At 44.1% G+C, this 18,443-nt stretch overlaps 1 protein-coding gene across 1 annotated transcript in view; it reads right to left on the bottom strand.

The window, feature by feature from the left end:
• The window catches only part of NSF (N-ethylmaleimide sensitive factor, vesicle fusing ATPase), a 96,829-nt gene that overhangs the window by 8,964 nt on the left and 69,422 nt on the right, over nt 1-18,443 (bottom strand). The window contains exons 6-12 of the mRNA XM_040331373.1: nt 18,319-18,426; nt 16,503-16,578; nt 11,926-12,081; nt 5,264-5,463; nt 2,437-2,602; nt 2,263-2,337; nt 1,990-2,177 (exon numbers count right to left, since the gene is read on the bottom strand). Of these exons, the coding sequence (XP_040187307.1) occupies nt 1,990-2,177; nt 2,263-2,337; nt 2,437-2,602; nt 5,264-5,463; nt 11,926-12,081; nt 16,503-16,578; nt 18,319-18,426 (969 nt within the window). The remainder of the gene's footprint in view (nt 1-1,989; nt 2,178-2,262; nt 2,338-2,436; nt 2,603-5,263; nt 5,464-11,925; nt 12,082-16,502; nt 16,579-18,318; nt 18,427-18,443) is intronic.

The following is an 18,443-nucleotide window of genomic DNA, read 5'->3' as shown; positions in this document are numbered from 1 at the left end:
AGAGACTAGAACGGGCCGTGGTGAATATCTGGAACAGAGGAGACACAGACGCACCCCTTTTGCCAGCTATTAAGGTCAAACGAGTGTTTACACATTCCGGGTGGTGGTTGGATATTGTCAGGTGTTGAAATATTGGGCAGATTAGGAGTCTGCAAGAGACTGGGGCAACTATCACCAAATATTTCCATTCTGAAAGCCCTTTCTAAATGGTAGAATTCAATTCCACCTTATTCTTATAAATCACACAAATGTGTCATATGTAAAAAAAAAGTGAGGGAAAAACATATTTGATCCCTTGCCGATTTTGTACAATTGCCCATGACAAAGAAATGATCAGTCTATAAATTTTAATGGTTGGATTATTTTAACAGACAGAACAAGAACAAAAATATCCAGAAAAACGCATTTCAAAAAAGTTAGAAATTGATTTGCATTTTAATAAGTATTTGACCCCTTTACAAAACATGACTTGGTACTTGATGGCAAAACCCTTGTTGGCAATCACAGAGGTCAGACGTTTCTTGTAGTTGCCCACCGGGTTTGCACACATCTCAGGAGGGATTTTGTCCCACTCCTCTATGCAGATCAAGTCATTATGGTTTTGAGGCTGATGTGAACATGTAACCCAGCTAAAACTTTGCATGCCGTCTCACTGGGGGGGGTTTACTAAAATCTGGTGCAGCTCTTTGTAAAAACCAATCAGCTTCCAGTTTTTTTGTGAATAGCTTAATTGAAACTGAATATGCTAACAAACAGCTGCACCAGATCCTGAGTGCTCTAGTTTTCGGAAATCTCCCTCATTGTTTTCCTGCACTTAATATGATTAGAATTTCTCTGGTGGTTGGTTGGTAAGCTTTCTTGTTTGCCTCCCCTAGTTTGGAATATTATCTTGCCCTTAGCCTCATGCATGTTATAGATACACTATATATTATCTGTATATTGTATAGCTAATCCTATGTATTCTGTTTCTGTTCAGCTATAAACTTTATCTGCTTGGATTTTGCTTTCCCCTGAAGAAGCAAGTACTGCGAAACATGTTGGGAATATGTGATCTCTACGTGCAGTAAACAGAACCATGTATTTTATGACCACTAATACCATTACATTGATTGAGTTTTATATATATTTAATAAAAATATTTTGTATTTTCATGAAAATATTCTCTTTCTCATCATTACTGCCATATCCCATGCACCGCAAATATCCCCTTTTCCTCCCATTGTCTTATCTAATTTTCTCTTTGGGATTAGGTGCCTTATCTATGAGTGTTTTTACAAGTGCTTGGACAAAATGATACATTAATGATTAGAATCTACTTTGCAGATTATTTTTGTTGAAGCCATGATGCAGCTAATATGTCTATGAGGATTCTCATTTATCTGGTCATGCTATAGATAAAAGTAGAAGCCACTTGGACATGAAATGTCTTTACCAGTACAGAAAGTGACTAAGTAGCCAGTGGATGCAAGTCCTAATTAAGCGTAAGCACCCAAAAATTACACCAATGACCTTTACAAAAAACCCTTTTGCGCTTCCCTCTGATCTTGGAACTTAGTAAATGCTTGAGTTTAGGGCCAAGCCCTGCTAGCAAAGCATAGACACACAATTCTCCCCATGCAATGAGATCTTTAATTGGCTACTGATGCACTCCTCAGTCAGAGAGTTGGGCTATGTATGGCTAAGCTACTAGATGTTGAGACCAAAACACAGTCAGACCAGGATACCCAGAACACAGAGGGTAGGTCTGTGTGGCGAACAAAGGTACACCTTGTCATAAAGTAAAACATTTTCAAGAGAAGGCCCTATATAAAGCAGCTACGGCCCAATTCACACACCACATTTAGGGAACAAGCAGCTGGCAGTGGTTTGTATAAACTTAGGCAACCCCTCAAGTAACTGCCTTTATTATTCATGGACCAAGCGCTACATTAGATTGGTAGAGATGGCTAAATACACAGATCTTTAAACAAGCCAGAGAGCATGTCTCACCTTGATATGTCGGTTCATGGCTGTGGACTGTGCTGCCCTCACAAGTCCCTCCAGCTCAGCTCCACTGAAGTTTTTGGTCTCTGTGGCCAACTCGGGAATTTCCACATCACTAGCTAGTAGTTGGTGTTCTCTCATGCGCGCAGTGTGGATATGGAGGATCTGGAGGCGACCTTTCTCATCGGGCAAGCCTTGAGAAGATCAGATAACAGACATGTCAAAGGGAGGAACAGAGGAGTGATGCCGTCCCTAGTAAAAAAAGAAAGTCGCACTCACCAATCTCCATTTTGACCTCCAGTCTACCAGGTCTCAGAAGAGCCTCATCTATCAGGTCTGGCCTGTTGGTCATCCCTGTACAAGACACACAGAGGAAGAAATAGGACAGCGATAAGACCGCAGCACCCATGTAGTGAGAGACAGAAGCCACCTTCTACCAGCTAAAGTTCTTACCTATAACTAGGATATTATTAAGTTGCTCCACACCATCAATCTTAGACAGCAGCTGGTTGACTACAGTGTCATGGACGCCAGTGCTGCCCGCCATGCTGCCTCTCTGCTTACATATGGCATCTATTTCATCAAAGATGATAATGTGCAGACCACTGTTGGCACCAAGCTGTAAGCAAAACAATTATATTTATTAATGACGTATGGTGCAATCAGTGATATATTCATAGTCAAGAGTAAGGTTAACAGCTTCACCTCTCGAGCAAATTGCCATTATATATGTTGTGCTGCATTTCAGTTGCTGCTTTTTATCCTGCTTAAAGGGTCAGTCCATTTGAAACGGATATTTCAGTGTTTGTAAGAGGAGTACAAACACTGAATCGTCAGTATCTTCCAAATGAATCTTTAGGCTCCATGCACACTGAAGCTGAGAAAAGGTATAAAAAACGCCAGTAGCTTTGCAGGGAGCCTTTCAACGTTTTTTTAGCATTTTTGCAATAGCTTTAATCAGCGTTTTTCAGTGTAGCTTTTTTTTCCACCAGCGTTTGAGTGTTTTGCGTATTTCAGCGTTTTTTCCCACCAAAAAACGTCACTTTGAACGCAAATTTCGGGCGTTCAGAAAAAAGCCAATAAACTCCAAAGCTCATTAACACTAATAAACGCTCAGGTGTGCATGGACACATAGGCTAACATAGAGTTCAGTTTATGGGCTTTAAAAATAAAAAAGCCAAAGCGCCAATAAACTGCAGTTTATCAGCTTCAGTGTGCATGGAGCCTTAGGATTCTACTAGTGAGATCTCTGTACCGAGATCCCGAATCTTCACCCTTGCTGTGCCCATTACGGAGGCCACCCACTTTACCTACTGGTTTGATTATTTCATGTTAAAAGTGGAAGAGATGTGTTGAACACACAAAGTGAATGGTGTGTGTGGGGGTGGTACACACCTAAAATCCCTATCTGGACACAAATGGAGTCGTACTATGGAAGGAAAGACTTGCTTTTGAAGTGTTAAAGACACACAAGCCAGGCCGGCTCAACCCACAAAGCTCCAAAGCACGTGCACCAATCAAACTAGGCAACTTGAAGACCTGGTGTAGATGGCAGCTGTGCATTCGTTCACTCACACTAGTAACAAAAAGCTCCAGAGGGGAAATTTTATTTTATTTTTGGCAGTCTACTTTAACCACTTCAATACCGGGCCTATTTTGGCACTTCTCTCCTACATGCATAAATCATAATTTTTTTGTTAGAAAATTACTCCGAACCCCCAAACATTATATATGTTTTTTTAGCAGACACCCTAGGAAATAAAATGCCGGCCATTGCAACTTTTTATCTCGCACAGTATTTGCGCAATCATTTTCAAACGCCTTTTTTTGGGGGAAAAAAAACGGTTTTTGTGAATTAAAAAATAACAAAACAGTAAAGTTAGCCCAATTCTTTTTGTATAATGTGAAAGATGAAGTTACGCCGAGTAAATAGATACCCAACATGTCACGCTTTAAAATTGTGCACACTCATGGAATGGCGCCAAACGTCAGTACTTAAAAATCTCCATAGGCGTCGCTTATTTTTCTTTTACAAGTTACAATTTTAGAGTTACAGAGGAGGTCTAGAATTGTTGCTGACGCTCTAATGGACGCGGCGATACCTCACATGTGTGGTTTAAACAGCGTTTACATATGTGGGCGGGACTTGCTTGTGTGTTCGCTTCTGTGCGCGAGCTACCGGCGACAGGGGCGTTTAAAATTTATTTTTTTATTATTTTACTCAATTTCTTTTATTTTTACACTTTTTGCTCACTTTATTCCTATTACATAGGAACTGTAAACATCCTTGTAATAGGAATGGTTCGTGACAGGTACTCTTTATGGAGAGATGCGGGGTCAATAAGACCCCACATCTCTCCTCCAGGCTGGAAAGCATTAGATCATGAAAAAAAAATTCACAGATCTAATGCATTCAGCCGCGATTGCGGCTGTGTTTACATTCAGGACCCGGGCGTGGACGTCATAACATCGCGCCCGTGGCCTCAGATGATCAAGAGATGACTGGTGACCAATCTGGTCACCAGTCTACTCTATTGTTTCCATCCGACGGCCGGTGGATCATTTCTCCGGGTCTTCCGATGGCAAAGGATAGCCCGGAGAAGCACCGAATGGCGGGCGGGAGGGGGGGGCGTCCCTCCCGCTGCCTATAAGAACGATCAAGCGGCGAAACCGCCCCAGCGGATGACATTCTTTATGGTGGCACAGAATCGCCGGCTGAAGAGATGGATATCGGAATGATGCCTGTGGCTGCAGGACATCATTCAGATATCCCCACTGGAACCCAGGACGTCAGTTCACAATCGGCGGGTATTGAAGTGGTTAAGGCCTCCTGCACACTGGATGTTAAAATAACATTATAAAAAACACCAGCAGTGAGTTTTAAAACGTTTTTTGCAATAGCGTTTTTTCTCTCTTTTTTTTTTCTTCAATGGATCAAAAAGTTTAAAAAACCGCTGGTGAGCCACGATAGTTGAGCATTTTGATCGGCGTTTTTTATAGCTGAAAAACTGAGAACCCACTGTTTTTTTTTTTTTTTTTTTTACAGCCAAAAAAATGCCCCAGCCAAATACAGTTGATAACAGTCTATGTGTGCATGGACACACAGGATAACATGATGGGGAGTTTATTGACTGTAGAAAGAAACATCTGAAGCCAAAAACAGCAGCTGTAAATGTCCAGTGTGCATGAGGCCTAAGAGATCAAAAAGGAGCAAATAAGAAAAGTTCATTGTTGGACTATTTAATTTTAATGAGCATTGGCCAATGAGAATGGGACTCACCCTCCGCTGTTCCTCCTCGGCATCAGCAAACAGCTTACGAATGTTAGCTTCAGATTCCCCAACGTACTTGTTTAGAATTTCAGGACCATTGACTACTTTAGGCTCACGGGCATTTAGCATTTTACCAATTTGTCGAGCCATGAGGGTCTTACCACAACCAGGAGGACCAAAGAGAAGGATGCCTTTCACATGCTTGCACCCTGCAGGACAAAAAGTAAAATCAGACTACATTAAACACAAATCCAATCAAAACATTTTAAATTTAGTTTTCAATAAAAGTGGAAAAGTCTTCAGTTTTATTGTTCTCATTGGAGAAACCTTGCCTCATTTTCTGTCCCGACGACACCAGGACAATAAATTGTGTCACTAGGACAGGAAGACTCAGTAGCCATTCTAATCCTTTTCCTTCTCTGCTAAACAAATGTGGTTTAGTTACTGTGGATGACTTCATGGGGCTGCCTCATAGTCAAGTGAGGAGAGCAGTAGAAAAAAGTAGAAAAATCGACAACCAACTAAACCCATGGTGACCGGCCAGGTACGATTTTGCTTTCCTCTCTGGTGTTTGGTAGATTCTTCACTAACTCTTGGCAACCGATGGCATGCAAATATGCTATATCCCAGCGGGTGGGCCTTGGTGCCGTGCGGACTGCATATTAGCGTACCACATTGCAAACACAGCTGTGCCGAGAGCACGCACCCGAACACAGGTTACTGGCGGCTAACGGAAAGCTCCCAATCGCTTGCTTGCTCTATGGACGGAAACGTGTTGTGGGTACCTGCTGCCCTCCACTGCGACTGCAAACCAAGATAGGGTCAGGAAATGAATAAGGTGTGGCGCTGCTTAATAGCAGTATGTGCCTCAAGAAAAAATTACATATATTAATGCAAACAGTGTAGCATAAGAAAATAAACAGGACTATCAAATAAAATGTATGAATAATTAGTACAAATGGCATATAAAGTGACCAGTGCTACAGATTAGAAGTCCTTTTGTGGTTAAATATAAAAAAGTGTCAAAAGGTTCTCAGTCCTTAAAGCGGAGGTCCCACGAAAAAATAAATATTAAAAGCCAGCAGCTACAAATACGGCAGCTGCTGACTTTTAAAAAATGGACACTTACCTGTCCAGCGTGGCCCGTGATGTCAGCAGCCTGAGGCCGAGCAGTTCGCTCGTCTCTCTGCTGCCCCCCGCCGCCATCCTCAGTGAGGGAATCAGGAAGTGAAGCCCTACGGCTTCACTGCCCGGTTCCCTACTGCGCATGCGCGAGTAGCACTGCGCCTTCCCAGTGGTCCCCGCAGTCTCCTGGGACCAGTGTGTTTACCAGAAGGTGGGGGGGGGGGGAGTGGGCGGAAAGTGGGAGTGACTCCTGTGAGAGTCTCTCCCTGGAAGTGGGTGCAAATACCTGTATTACACAGGGGGGGGGGGGGGGGTTCCAAAAAGGGGAAGTTCAATTTTTGGGTGGAATTCCGCTTTAATATAGTGCTCCAAATGACAAGTCAAATATAGTAAAGCGCTGCTGTTAAACACTTAGTGTTACAAGAATTCCACGAAAGACCATACGGTGTGGCACGTGTTCGGTGCTCCCCCTCTTATTGCTCCACTCACCAGAAAACTCTCACAGCACCACCTAGCTGTATATGGATATCCGAACCAACAAAAAGCGCCCTCTCCTTATCCTTTTTTTCCCCCACTGCCCAGCAGTCTCATATCAACATTGCTTTGTTGAGCAGGTCCGATCCGTTCAGAGGGGGTGCTTTGCTGATTTTTTTTTTTCTGCCGTATTTTTATTCTTAAACTACAGGTGATTAAAAAAAAAAAAAAAAAAAGAATCCCTGCCAGGCAATGTCATAATGTACTAGTATGCATTACATACCAACACATTATGATAGACTTGCCTAAGAACGAAACCCTCCAGCACCGCGATTGTCACAGCTGAGACGGCCGATATCTTCTCCGGTCTTCCTTCCGGGTCCACGGCCTCTGGCTACACGAGTGGCCATGGATGCAATGACTTCACTCCCGCACAGGAGCCACTGTTTCCGGCACGAGCTCTGAAGGTCCGGTGAATATCTCCTAAACTGTGCAAGTTTAAGAGATATTCACTGTACCTACAGGCAAGCTTTATTATATGCTTACCTGTAGGTACAAGTGGTAGTACAGAGTTCAATACCACTTTAATAAGCTATTTTTGCATTGCAGAGGTTATCTGTTCCTTTGCCTTTTCTTTTATGAATGATTTGGGTTCCTGGCACGGTCAGTATTGCTGGCTGATTGATGCTTTTGCCTACACAGCTGCTCTGTACAAACAGGGAAGTGTTTTTGTCTTTTGGATAAGTCCAAATACTAAAATCACTACATCTATAGACATCCACAATCTAACACTAACCTATCTAGCCCTGTAAAGAAGAAATCAGTATACATTCCTCTTCTGAAGCCGATCTGACCCAATCCCTCGCTGAGCTGTCGCTTCATTGTGGAAGCGGGTGCAGAGGAGGCAGTATAGCAAGTCTATGGGTTATGTAACTCCATTATTGTCGGCTGTGTCCTCTGCAGAGCTTCCGCCACTAGTCCGGATCGGAGGGCTTCAAAAAAGGTTATGTATACGATTTCTTCTTTACAGGGCTAGATAGGTTAGTCTTAGATGTCTGTAGATGGGTGTACACAAAGCCTCTAAAATCAGAGGGCCTTGCCCTGAATCCCCCGGGGCACAAGTAAAATAAAGTGGGGGAGAAGGAAATAGAGGAGAGTGAAAAGGTCGCCATTTGTGCAAACTTCAATGGCCAGCCGTCCGCCAGGAATAAAAAATTCCTCTGGTCCCAGCCAAAAGGCCCAGGAGGCAGGTGCTTAAAAGAAGCGTGATCTGGGTGCACTGACCGTGGTACCGTCAAATCAATGTGACCCTCACTCACAGTGACTTTCAGGTACCCCTGGACTGCTACTCCAGGGGCACATGCACCATAGGCTTTCAAGTTCCTATCCGACCCCCCCGACGGGGTCAGTGCAGCCCTCCATCCCTGCTGGAGAGAGCCCCTTCCAGGTTTTCTCAGGGAAGCCATTCTCTTACAGCTTCCCGGTACTAGCCCTTCTAGGCCCCCCTCAATCCAGCGGATTTGCATGGGCCTCACCCCGTCTCAAATACAGGGCTCCACCGGATCTTCGGCAGAGACAGCACTTACACCCACACCAGCCAGAAGGCCAGAATAAGACTCTGCAAAAAAAGCCAAACCCCAGTGCAGCCACCCATCCTCACCATAAGCACCCTTCCAGGGCTGCTCAGACTCGACGGTGGCCTACCCTCGACACCAATCCCTCCCGAAACCGTCCTTCCAGGTGCAATGACGCCATTGGATTTGCATCCACCCTCCCCGCTTAGGAGGTGCTTCAGCGCATCCTTGGCAACTGAATAAGAAACAGATACTACACTTGATCTTTAGCCAAAAGGCCATGAAGCGATCAAATCAAATCCAAGGATGCAGGAGCTGGGGGGCGGAGCCAAGTCCTGCTGTCTGTCAATGAACGCAGCAGCAGGACACGGGAACGTGCCGGCATGGGTGCACCGAGGGAGAGCGCTTCTCCGACGGAGGCAATTGAGAAAAAAAGCCAGGAGCGCCGCTAAGGGACCCCAGAAGGAGGCGGATCGGGGCCACTCTGTGCAAAACCAACTGCACAGAGGAGGTCAGTATGACAGGTTTGTTTTAAAAAAAAAAGGAATGTTTACATATCTTTTAAGGACCTTTGTCACTTTTATTTATAACCACAAAAGAATTTATAATCTGTAGCACTGGTCACTTTATATGTTCTTTGCACTAATTATTAATACATTTATTTGAAGTCACTGTTTGTTTATTATGCTACACTGTTTGCATTCATATATGTAATTTTTGCATAGGTTTAAAACATTGTTTTTTCTTTACACAATTTTTCCATGAGGCACATACTGTAAGCAGCGCCACACCCACTTTGCAATACTCCATTCATTTCCTGGACCCCACCTTGGTAGTAGTCGCAGTGGAGGCAGCAGCTAAACACACACATTCATTTCTGTCCCATCGCAGAATCGCCTATCAAGTACAAAAGGGGTGTTGGATTTTGTGAATGGGTAGTAAGGATCGATTTTGCCTGGAGACGGGCTTTAATATTTCACAGAGAAATTGCGCTGGCTGGAAAAAAAAGAAAAAAACATTTTTGCTGCTGTGATCAGACTTCCTGTTAGAGGGTGTCTATGTTCAATCTACATGGTCCTTCTGTATTTAGAATATAGCCCGCCCTCCTCCTTGCTTATTTCTGAGATGGATTATGGACTGTGGGATTAGTAGCGTGCATAGAGCTCAACGATTGTGTACCGCAAATGGAAAGTGAGGGAGAGAAAAGGAGAGGTTTGGGAGCTCACTGGAGGACATTACTAGGAATCCGCAAAACACAGTAGGAAAGGATTTCATGAAAATATGATTACAGGGATGTGTAGGGATTATTTACGAAGAATAAGGGTATTATTTAGCATCCACTTTTTTTAGCTTTGGATAGGTTATATAAGGATCTGCATTCCTGCTGGGAAGATTCACATGCTCGATGTTTGTCCTTTTTCAATGTAACTGGAACAGAAAAGTGATGGGAAAGGCAACAGTTGTACAGATGTCACCAGAAGAGGAGTGAAGGGTAAATCCTCCAATGGACACCTGTTAAAAGAGGAGTTCTTGCCACTTTGGAGAGATTTCCTCTTACTTCCCGTTGTGTCTCTAGGACAGGAAGTGAAGGGAGATCAGTCAAATGGGTAGCGGATAGTAAAACAAAAACAAGGTCTTTAGCCATTCTGTATGGTGCAATATAATAGAAAAAATAGTTTTACGCCATCATTTCTGTATCTATAGATTCCCACCGGAAATGCTGATATATGAACGTAGCCTCTTGTGCCAAGTGCTCCTGTTATACGCACTAAAACACCCCTTTGAAACAGATAAACTGGTGTCACACATTTTTCTAGCAGAATTCAGGAAATTTCCCCCAAGCTTTGCTGAGCAACCCAGCCCTGTCTTGTAGATTTTATCTCCTTGTACACTGACACCTGTGTGCCAGGAAAAGGTCACAATCCTGAAGAATTAGACTGGGATGACAGGCGGCTCCCACTACCAAAACACACCTGTCAGCACAGCTTGGTAAAAGAATGCCAGTAGTGGGCGTATGACAGCCTTACCCTCCTTATCAAAGTTCATCAGGCTGGGCAGACCTTTGAATATTTTGTTTAATGCTGATCAGTAATAAAAAAAATTATACAGAAATGATGTTGCATTAAAAAGCGGGTTGTGTGTGGACAGATTTCTTTCCTTCTAAAAATAAAGTGTCACTTTACGAACTTAGGTTTGTACCATGATCTTGCCCCCCCCCCCCCCCCCTACAACCCCAAAAGACACTATAGAATCTACATAAAAACAGAATGCAACGATTGGCAAATCTCATAAACCCATATTTTATTCACCCTAGAAAATAGAAAACATATCAAATGTTTCAACTGGAAAATGTACCATTTTAAGGGGAAAAAAATGCAATTTTAAAACGGTTAGCAGCAACACTGGGACAGGGCAACAAAAAGATGGCAAAGTAAGTGGTACCAATGGGGAAGAACTGCAAGAGCATTTAGCAAATAATTCGGTTAAATTGGCAACAGGTCAGTAACATGATTGTGTACAAAAATATAATCAATGCTCAGATTATCAGACCTGCCTATCAGAACCCCCCACCAGTGCCACACACCACTGTCCATGAGTGACACAGATCAGTGCCCTCCACCAGTGCCACACACCACTGTCCATGAGTGACACCCATCAGTGCCTATGGGGGGTGAAAGTGCCTGGTAGGCAAGTGGTTAAAAGAGGGAATACAAGAAAAACAGAAATGGAAGGAGCGCCTACCTAGAGCATTACCAGAGATAATTTAATAATAAAAAAGATTTTAGTATAAAAAGTGGGTACTCACAAAATGCAACTGACAAAAGGCCATAAACACAGTGCATGGACATGCACAGAACATGGGGTACAGCTAATGCATTTGGGGGGCGCACCCCCTTCCTCTGAGCTAGGCTAGTCTCACACACCATGGGCAAGCGCTTTTATAGGAAATGGTGGAATTGAAAACTGTGTGTCAAAAAAGCCACGCCCCCAAAGGGGCGGAAAAAAAAGGGGGAATGCTGCACTGTGGTAAACATGACCATGTCCCATTCATTTAAAAATGACCTTATTTTTTCTTAAAATGGTTAAAGGGGTTGTAAAGGTTTGTTTTTTATTTTCTAAATAGGTTCCTTTAACCACTTAAGGACCCCTTCACCCCAATATACGTTGGCAGAATGGCACGGCTGGGCACAATCACGTACCTGTACGTGTCCCTTTAAGCCCAGCCGTGAGGTCGCTTGCGACCCGGTCCTAAGCTCTGTGACAGCGCCCGCGGACCCGATCTCCGTCAGAGTCCCGCAAATCGCTCACCGGAGCTGAAGAACGGGGAGAGGTGTGTGTAAAGACACATTCCCTGTTCTTCACAGTGGCAGTGTCATTGATCGTCTGTTCCCTGATATAGGGAAAGACGATCACTGACGTCACCCCGATAAATACGGTAATAACTTTATTCAGCATATAATATCCCCATTCATAAGTCACCCCATACAAAAGACTTACCCATTTGCTCCACAATCTCTGGAGGGAAGACTCTTGAAGCAAAGGCTCGTCTGAAAATGTCCGAGAACTCCTTGTCCAGACCACCAATACCCATCTTCTCAAAGTTCCAGTCGGGGTTGATGATAGACTGACGGTCTTGCTTGGTCTTTGATTTACCTGAATTTAGAGACACAGTTACAAGCAGTCAGGACAGCAGTGCCATTCACAAGGTTTTAATTAGAGAGTAAAACAGCTCTGTCATTACAAACTGGAGAAAGGATTTCATGTACAGTGCATCCGAAAAGTATTCACAGCGCTTCACTTTTTCCTCATTTTGTTATGTTACGCCCCTATTCTAAAATTAATTAAATTCATTATTTTCCTCAAAATTCTACAAACAATACCCCATAATGACAACGTGAGAGAAGTTTGTTTGAAATCTTTGCAAATTTATAAAATAAAAAACACACACACACACACAGCCTTTGCTCAATTCTTTGGTGAAGCCCCTTTGGCACCAATTACAGCCTCAAGTCTTTCTGAGTATGATGCTACAAGCTTTGCACACGTATTTTTGGGCAGTTTCTCCCATTCTTCTTTGCAGGACCTCTCAAACTCCATCAGGTTGCATGAGGAGCATCGGTGCACAGCCATTTTCAGATCTCTCCAGAGATGTTCAATCGGGTTCAAGTCTGGGCCACTCAAGGACATTCACAGAGATGTCCTGTAGGCACTCCCATTGTTGTGCTTAGGGTCGTTGTCCTGTTAGAAGATGAACCTTCACCCCAGTCTGAGGTCCAGAGCGCTCTGGAGCAGATTTTCAACAAGGATGTCTCTGTACGTTGCTGGATTCATCTTTGCCTCGATCCCAACTAGTCTTCCAGTTCATGCTGCTGCATCCTCACAGCATGATGCTGCCACCACCATGCTTCACTGTAGGGATGGCATTGGCCGGGCGATGAGCGGTGCCGCTTGCCATTCAGGCCAAAGACTTCAATCTTTGCTTCATCAGACCAGAGAATTTTTGTTTCTCATGGTCCGAGAGTCTTTCATGTGCCTTTTGGCAAACTCCAGTTGGGCTGTCATTTCCTTTTCCTGGAAGGTTCACCTCTTTACAGAGAAACGCTGGAGCTCTGTCAGAGTTGCCATGTTTCTTGGTCACCTTTCTGACTAAGACTCTTCTCCCCGATCTCCTTAGTTTGGCCGAGTGGGTCCCCTCTAGGAAGGGTCCTGGTGGTTCCAAACTTCTGTTTACGGGTGATGGAGGCCACTGTGCTCGTTGGACCTTCAATGCTGTAGACATTTTTCTGTACCCTTCCCCAGATCTGTGCCTCTATACAATCCTGTCTCAGAGGTCTACAGACAATTACTTGGACTTCATGACTTTTTGCTCTGACATGCACTGTTAGGCTGGGTTCACACTACGATTTTCCCGTCCGTCAGCCGCATACGATTTATATGAAAAACCGTATGTGGCTGAAACGGACGGGAACGTATGGAACCGCACATATGTGCGTTTTCTATTGACGTTAATGTTAAAGAAAAATGTATGCGTTTGCCATACTGTTTTAAAAACGGCCGCAAAACCGTGGTTGAACACGGTTTTGCGTACGTTTAAAAAACGTTTTGCCAGCAAATCGTACGCACCCGGATGCATCTGAGTGCATACGATTTGCAATGCATTGTCTATCTATACGTTTTCCCGTCCGGGCCCGTACGTTTTCAATACTGAAATCGTATGCGGCTGACGGACGGAAAATCGTAGTGTGAACCCAGCCTTAACTGTGAGGTCCTTTCCAAATAATGTCCAATCAACTGAATTTATCACAGGTGGACAGTTGTAGAAATAGCTCAAGGACGATCAGTGGAAACAGGAGGCATCTGAGCACAATTTTGAGTGCCATAGCAAAGGCTGTGAATACTTCTGTACATGGGATTTTTATTTTATTTTTTTCTAATGAATTTGCAAAGATTTATGAACAAACTTCTTTCATGTTGTCAATATGGGGTATGGTTTGTAGAATTTTGAGGAAAAATAATGAAATTAATCCATTTTGGAATAAGGCTATAACATAACAAAATGTGGGTAAGGTAAAGCGCTGTGAATACTTTCCAGATGCATTGTAAATAGAAACTCTACATCCCTATTAATACAACTATATATTAAAAAGCTGAACTTGCCTGATCTGTCTATTTTTGTAATAGCTCATGTTCCCAGTTTTGCAGCCGCTCACTGATCCCCCTCCTCTGTGATCGCAGCATAGGGAGAAGTTCCCCACACTAGCTGTCATGTTTTTAACTCAGCGCTACCGTGCAGGGCTCTACCCACACGGGCGCGTCATTTTTCTCTACACTGCTAGCTGTGTGAATGAACTACAAGCACCAACATCCTATGCAGCCGTCGGCTTGTAGTTCCTCAATGAACTACCACGGAGCTGTGGATCACCAAGGTAGTTCATTGATTCTTCCTGTCAGATCCTATCCATTTGTCTGTATGGGATGTACGGCACACAGATAACACCGACAGGTCTGCAAGAGACCTGCATGGCACCAGCCTTCTGCTGATCGCTGATGCAATGCTTTACAGGCTCCAAAAAAAATAAACAATGCACATTATGTCTGCTGCATCACTGATGCAAGGCTTTACAGGCTCCAAAAAAAAAAAAAAAAAAAGCACTTTTTTTTTGCCTGCAAAAAAGAAAAATGTGCATTTATAATTTTTTTTTCTAAAAAATTTACTTATCCTTTAAATCAGTGCCACCGAGACATTTCAATCCATGTATCTTCAGACATACCAAGACCAACTTGGGTGGAAGTCAACTGACCTGCCAGTAAACCACAGTGCACAGCCTTCCTGAAGACCTTGGCAATAAGACTCCCTATAACCCACGGTGGTAGAGTCTTCCTGTAAAAAACCAGTGCCGAGCCCCCTTGTAAACACCAGTGTCGAGCCTTCAGATAACCCCAGTGGTCACCCTCGCTATAACACCAACGTTAAGCCTCATCTTAAAGGGGTTGTAAAGGATTTTTTTTCCCCCCTAAATCGCTTCCTTTACCGTAGTGCAGTCCTCCTTCACTTACCACATCCTTCCATTTTGCTTTTAAATGTCCTTATTTCGTCTAAGAAATCCTCACTTCCTGTTCCTTTTGTCTGTAACTCCACACAGTAATACAAGGCTTTCCTCCCTGGTGTGGAGAAAGCCACTTGAGGGGGCGAGCAGGAGTGTCAGGACACCCACTAACACACAGCTCCTTTCTCTATCTGCAAAGTAGAGAGCGTCCTGACTTGCCTGCTCGCCCCCTCAAGAGGCTTTCTCCACACCAGGGAGAAAGCCTCACATTACGGTGTTGTTACAGACAGAAGAACAGGAAGTGAGGATTTCTCAGAAGAAATAAGGAAATTTAAAAGCAAAATAGAAGGATGAGGTAAGTGAAGGAGGACTGCACTAAGGTAAAGGAAGCTATTTAGGGGGAAAAAAAAATTCCTTTACAACCCCTTTAAGCCTCCAAGTAACCATAACATCAAACTGCCCTGTAATCACAAACACTCCTTTATGTCAAATTAACTGACTGTGCCAGGATTCACTGCAACAAAGGCTATCCCTTCTGCAATAAAACATTTTGGCACAGAAGTCTAAAGCCTCGTACACACGATCAACGGGAATTTTGTGATGACAGACTGTTAGCCTACAATCCAACCGTTTGTACGATCAGACAATTGTTGTCCAACTTTTCACAGAAAAATGTTGGGTGGCAGGCTAATAAATTGTCCGCGAACAACGGTCTGTTGTCAGATTTTCCAATTGTGTGTACACAAGTCTGTCACACAAAAGGTCCAAAGTACAAACACGCATGATCAGAATCAATGCTCAAACACGAAGAGGCCCAAAGGGTGGCGCTCAAGAGCTGAGAATTCACGTAGTATGTCACTACGTTGGTTTTTGTTGGCCGACAATTGTGTGCAGTTTGTATGCAAGACAAGTTCATGGCCAACACCCTTTGGACAAAAGGCTGACGCTTTGTCTGCAGAAAATTTGACCGTGTGTACCAGGCTTTAGGCTGCATTCTCACCTAAACGTAGAGATTTACCGGCTTTCTTTGGGGGGAAGTTTTGGGCGTTTTTAGAAGTGTATTACAAGCATTTTAGAAACATATTACAAGTCTTTTACCGCTTCTGACGTTTTTGTTTAGCCAATAGAAAGCACCAGGGGAGGAGAGCTGGAGGAGATTAGTCGGTGAGAGCTGGAGGAGATTAGTCGGTGAGAGCTGGAGGAGATTAGTCGGTGAGAGCTGGAGGAGATTAGTCGGTGAGAGCTGCTGTTTGAGCAGAAAATTAGTGACAAAGCGCTCGTAAAACACTCATGTCACACAAACTTCAGGCATTCCCACTGAAGTCTATGGGGCCCAATCTACTAAAAATAAACTCATGTACTTTTAGCGACAGGCGTTTTGCTTTAGGCGACAGAACACTGAACAAGGGCCATTGAAATTAATGAAATTTGGCTTGTGGAGCATTTTAGAGCTTCAAGTAGAAAATCACTCAGGTGTGAACAGGGCCTTAGAAAAAAAATCTCATTTTGTAACCCAGTATAACTCACCTATGAGATTTAAGGAGGAGTTATCTGCCTTTTCAAAAACCACCTGGCTGTTTCCCACCACCAGACCGGCTTCAATCTGCAAAAGAAGAAGTACACAGATCAAGTTCTACAAACGGGGAAATTATATGCTATACTTTACATATGTCTTGCTATGCTATTGTGTTGTGTGATGGTTATGGTCAAGAGTCTTTTTTATGTATATACACATACAGAAATATTTACATCAGTGCCACTGAGGAACCTCCAATCTACTGACACCCCAAGGCCAGTGTAGACTGTAAAAAACATATGGAAAGAGACAATCTCATAGGTGCAACAATAAGGCCACACAAACCAGGGGGATGGAGGAATTCCACCACTACCACCTACCCTTCATTCAATAGAGACATTATATTTTGACAGTAGCACTCACCACAGTCAGAATACACTGACTAGCGCCTGCAGCCACTGATCAATGGACAACGTTCCAACAATCAGTGTATGACGAGCTCTAGAAGGGTGTACGGGAACATGAAAGGTAGTGACTGGTAATCTCCTTCCCTTTTTAGGGCCCTTTCACACCAGCGGACCGTATGTCCATATTTCATTCATCTGTTTTCAGATGAAATACGGACATAGATGTATCCCTATGGGATAGCGGGTGTCAGCGGATAAACATCCGCTGACACCCGATCTCATCGGTGTCCGATACGCTCTGATTCTGCAGACGGAGGAAAATCTTATTTTTCCATCTGTTTGTAGAGTGGATCGGGTGAACACGGACAGGCGGTGCATGTTCATCCGATCCCCCCATAGTGGAGAGCGGAGATCTGACAGGTTGGTACCGCCCTGTCATCTGCCGGCTCAGCAGGGATCAACGGAGCGATCCCCGCTGAGCAAGCGGATGAGACATGTGCGGATCCTCACGCGTTTTTAGAAGTGTATTACAAGCATTTCAGAATCGGCCTACTCAGCAGGGGAGCTCTCCACCAATCCCCGCTAAGCAAGCGGATGACAGGTCCATGTCCGCTCTGCTAATGCAGAGCAGACACAGCCCTGCTGTTCTCTGAGGGGCGGTCAGAATGGAAACAGATAGTCTGGCCGTTTCCATCTGATCCAATAGACAGATAGGGATCGGATCTCCCATCTGTCTGTCTACTTTTAGCGGACAGGATTGGATGTCGGTGGGTATAAGCAGACACGCAGACATCTGCTGCTCCATCTCCATAGAGAGCAACGTGTGAAAGGGGCCTTAAAGAAGAGTTCCACCCAAAAGTGGAACTTCCGCTTTAAGCACTCTTCGCCCCCTTACATGCCACATTTGGCGTGTATTTTTTTTCTTGGGGGGAGTGGGTGCTTCGTTTTGAGAGGGACTTCCTGTCACACTTCCTGCTTCTGAGAACGGGTCACCTAGGTGTCGACTCCTCTCCCCCTAGGCGGCCCCTCCCTCTCTGCAATCTTCTTGGACACTTAACAGTTACCAAAAGATTGCCTGGCCATTCCGAGCATAGCACGACTTGCGCATGCGCAGTGCACGCCCGGCCGTGAAGTCGCAAGATGTGACGGCCTGCTGCCCACAGTTTAATGGAGGCACCGCAGAGAATAGGGGGTGAGTAGCGAGACTCTGTGCGGCTGCATCGCTGGACCGTGGGACAGGTGAGTGGCTGTTTCTTTAAAGTCAGCAACTAAACTTTCTGTAGCTGCCGACTTAATAAATAAAAGCCTGAAACTCCGCTTTAAAGGACAGCAAAAGAAATGTTGTGCAAGAAAAAAAGAACAATTATCACAACAAAAATCATAAAATTTTTAGATGACAAAAATCTAAATATGACCTCACCTTCTGTTTCTTGCCGGAGGGTTGCTCCCCCCTCAGGATGCTTGGGTCCATTGCTTCAATATCCTTTACAACCAGCCCAAAAAGTTTATCGTTGAAACTGAACACCAGCTGCAGACAAGGAACAA

Source organism: Rana temporaria, chromosome 12 (genome assembly GCF_905171775.1).
Source record: "Rana temporaria chromosome 12, aRanTem1.1, whole genome shotgun sequence".
NCBI classification, from domain to species: domain Eukaryota; kingdom Metazoa; phylum Chordata; class Amphibia; order Anura; family Ranidae; genus Rana; species Rana temporaria.
The sequence above is the reverse complement of the archived record's forward strand: the minus strand, read 5'-3'. Positions and strand labels throughout refer to the sequence as shown.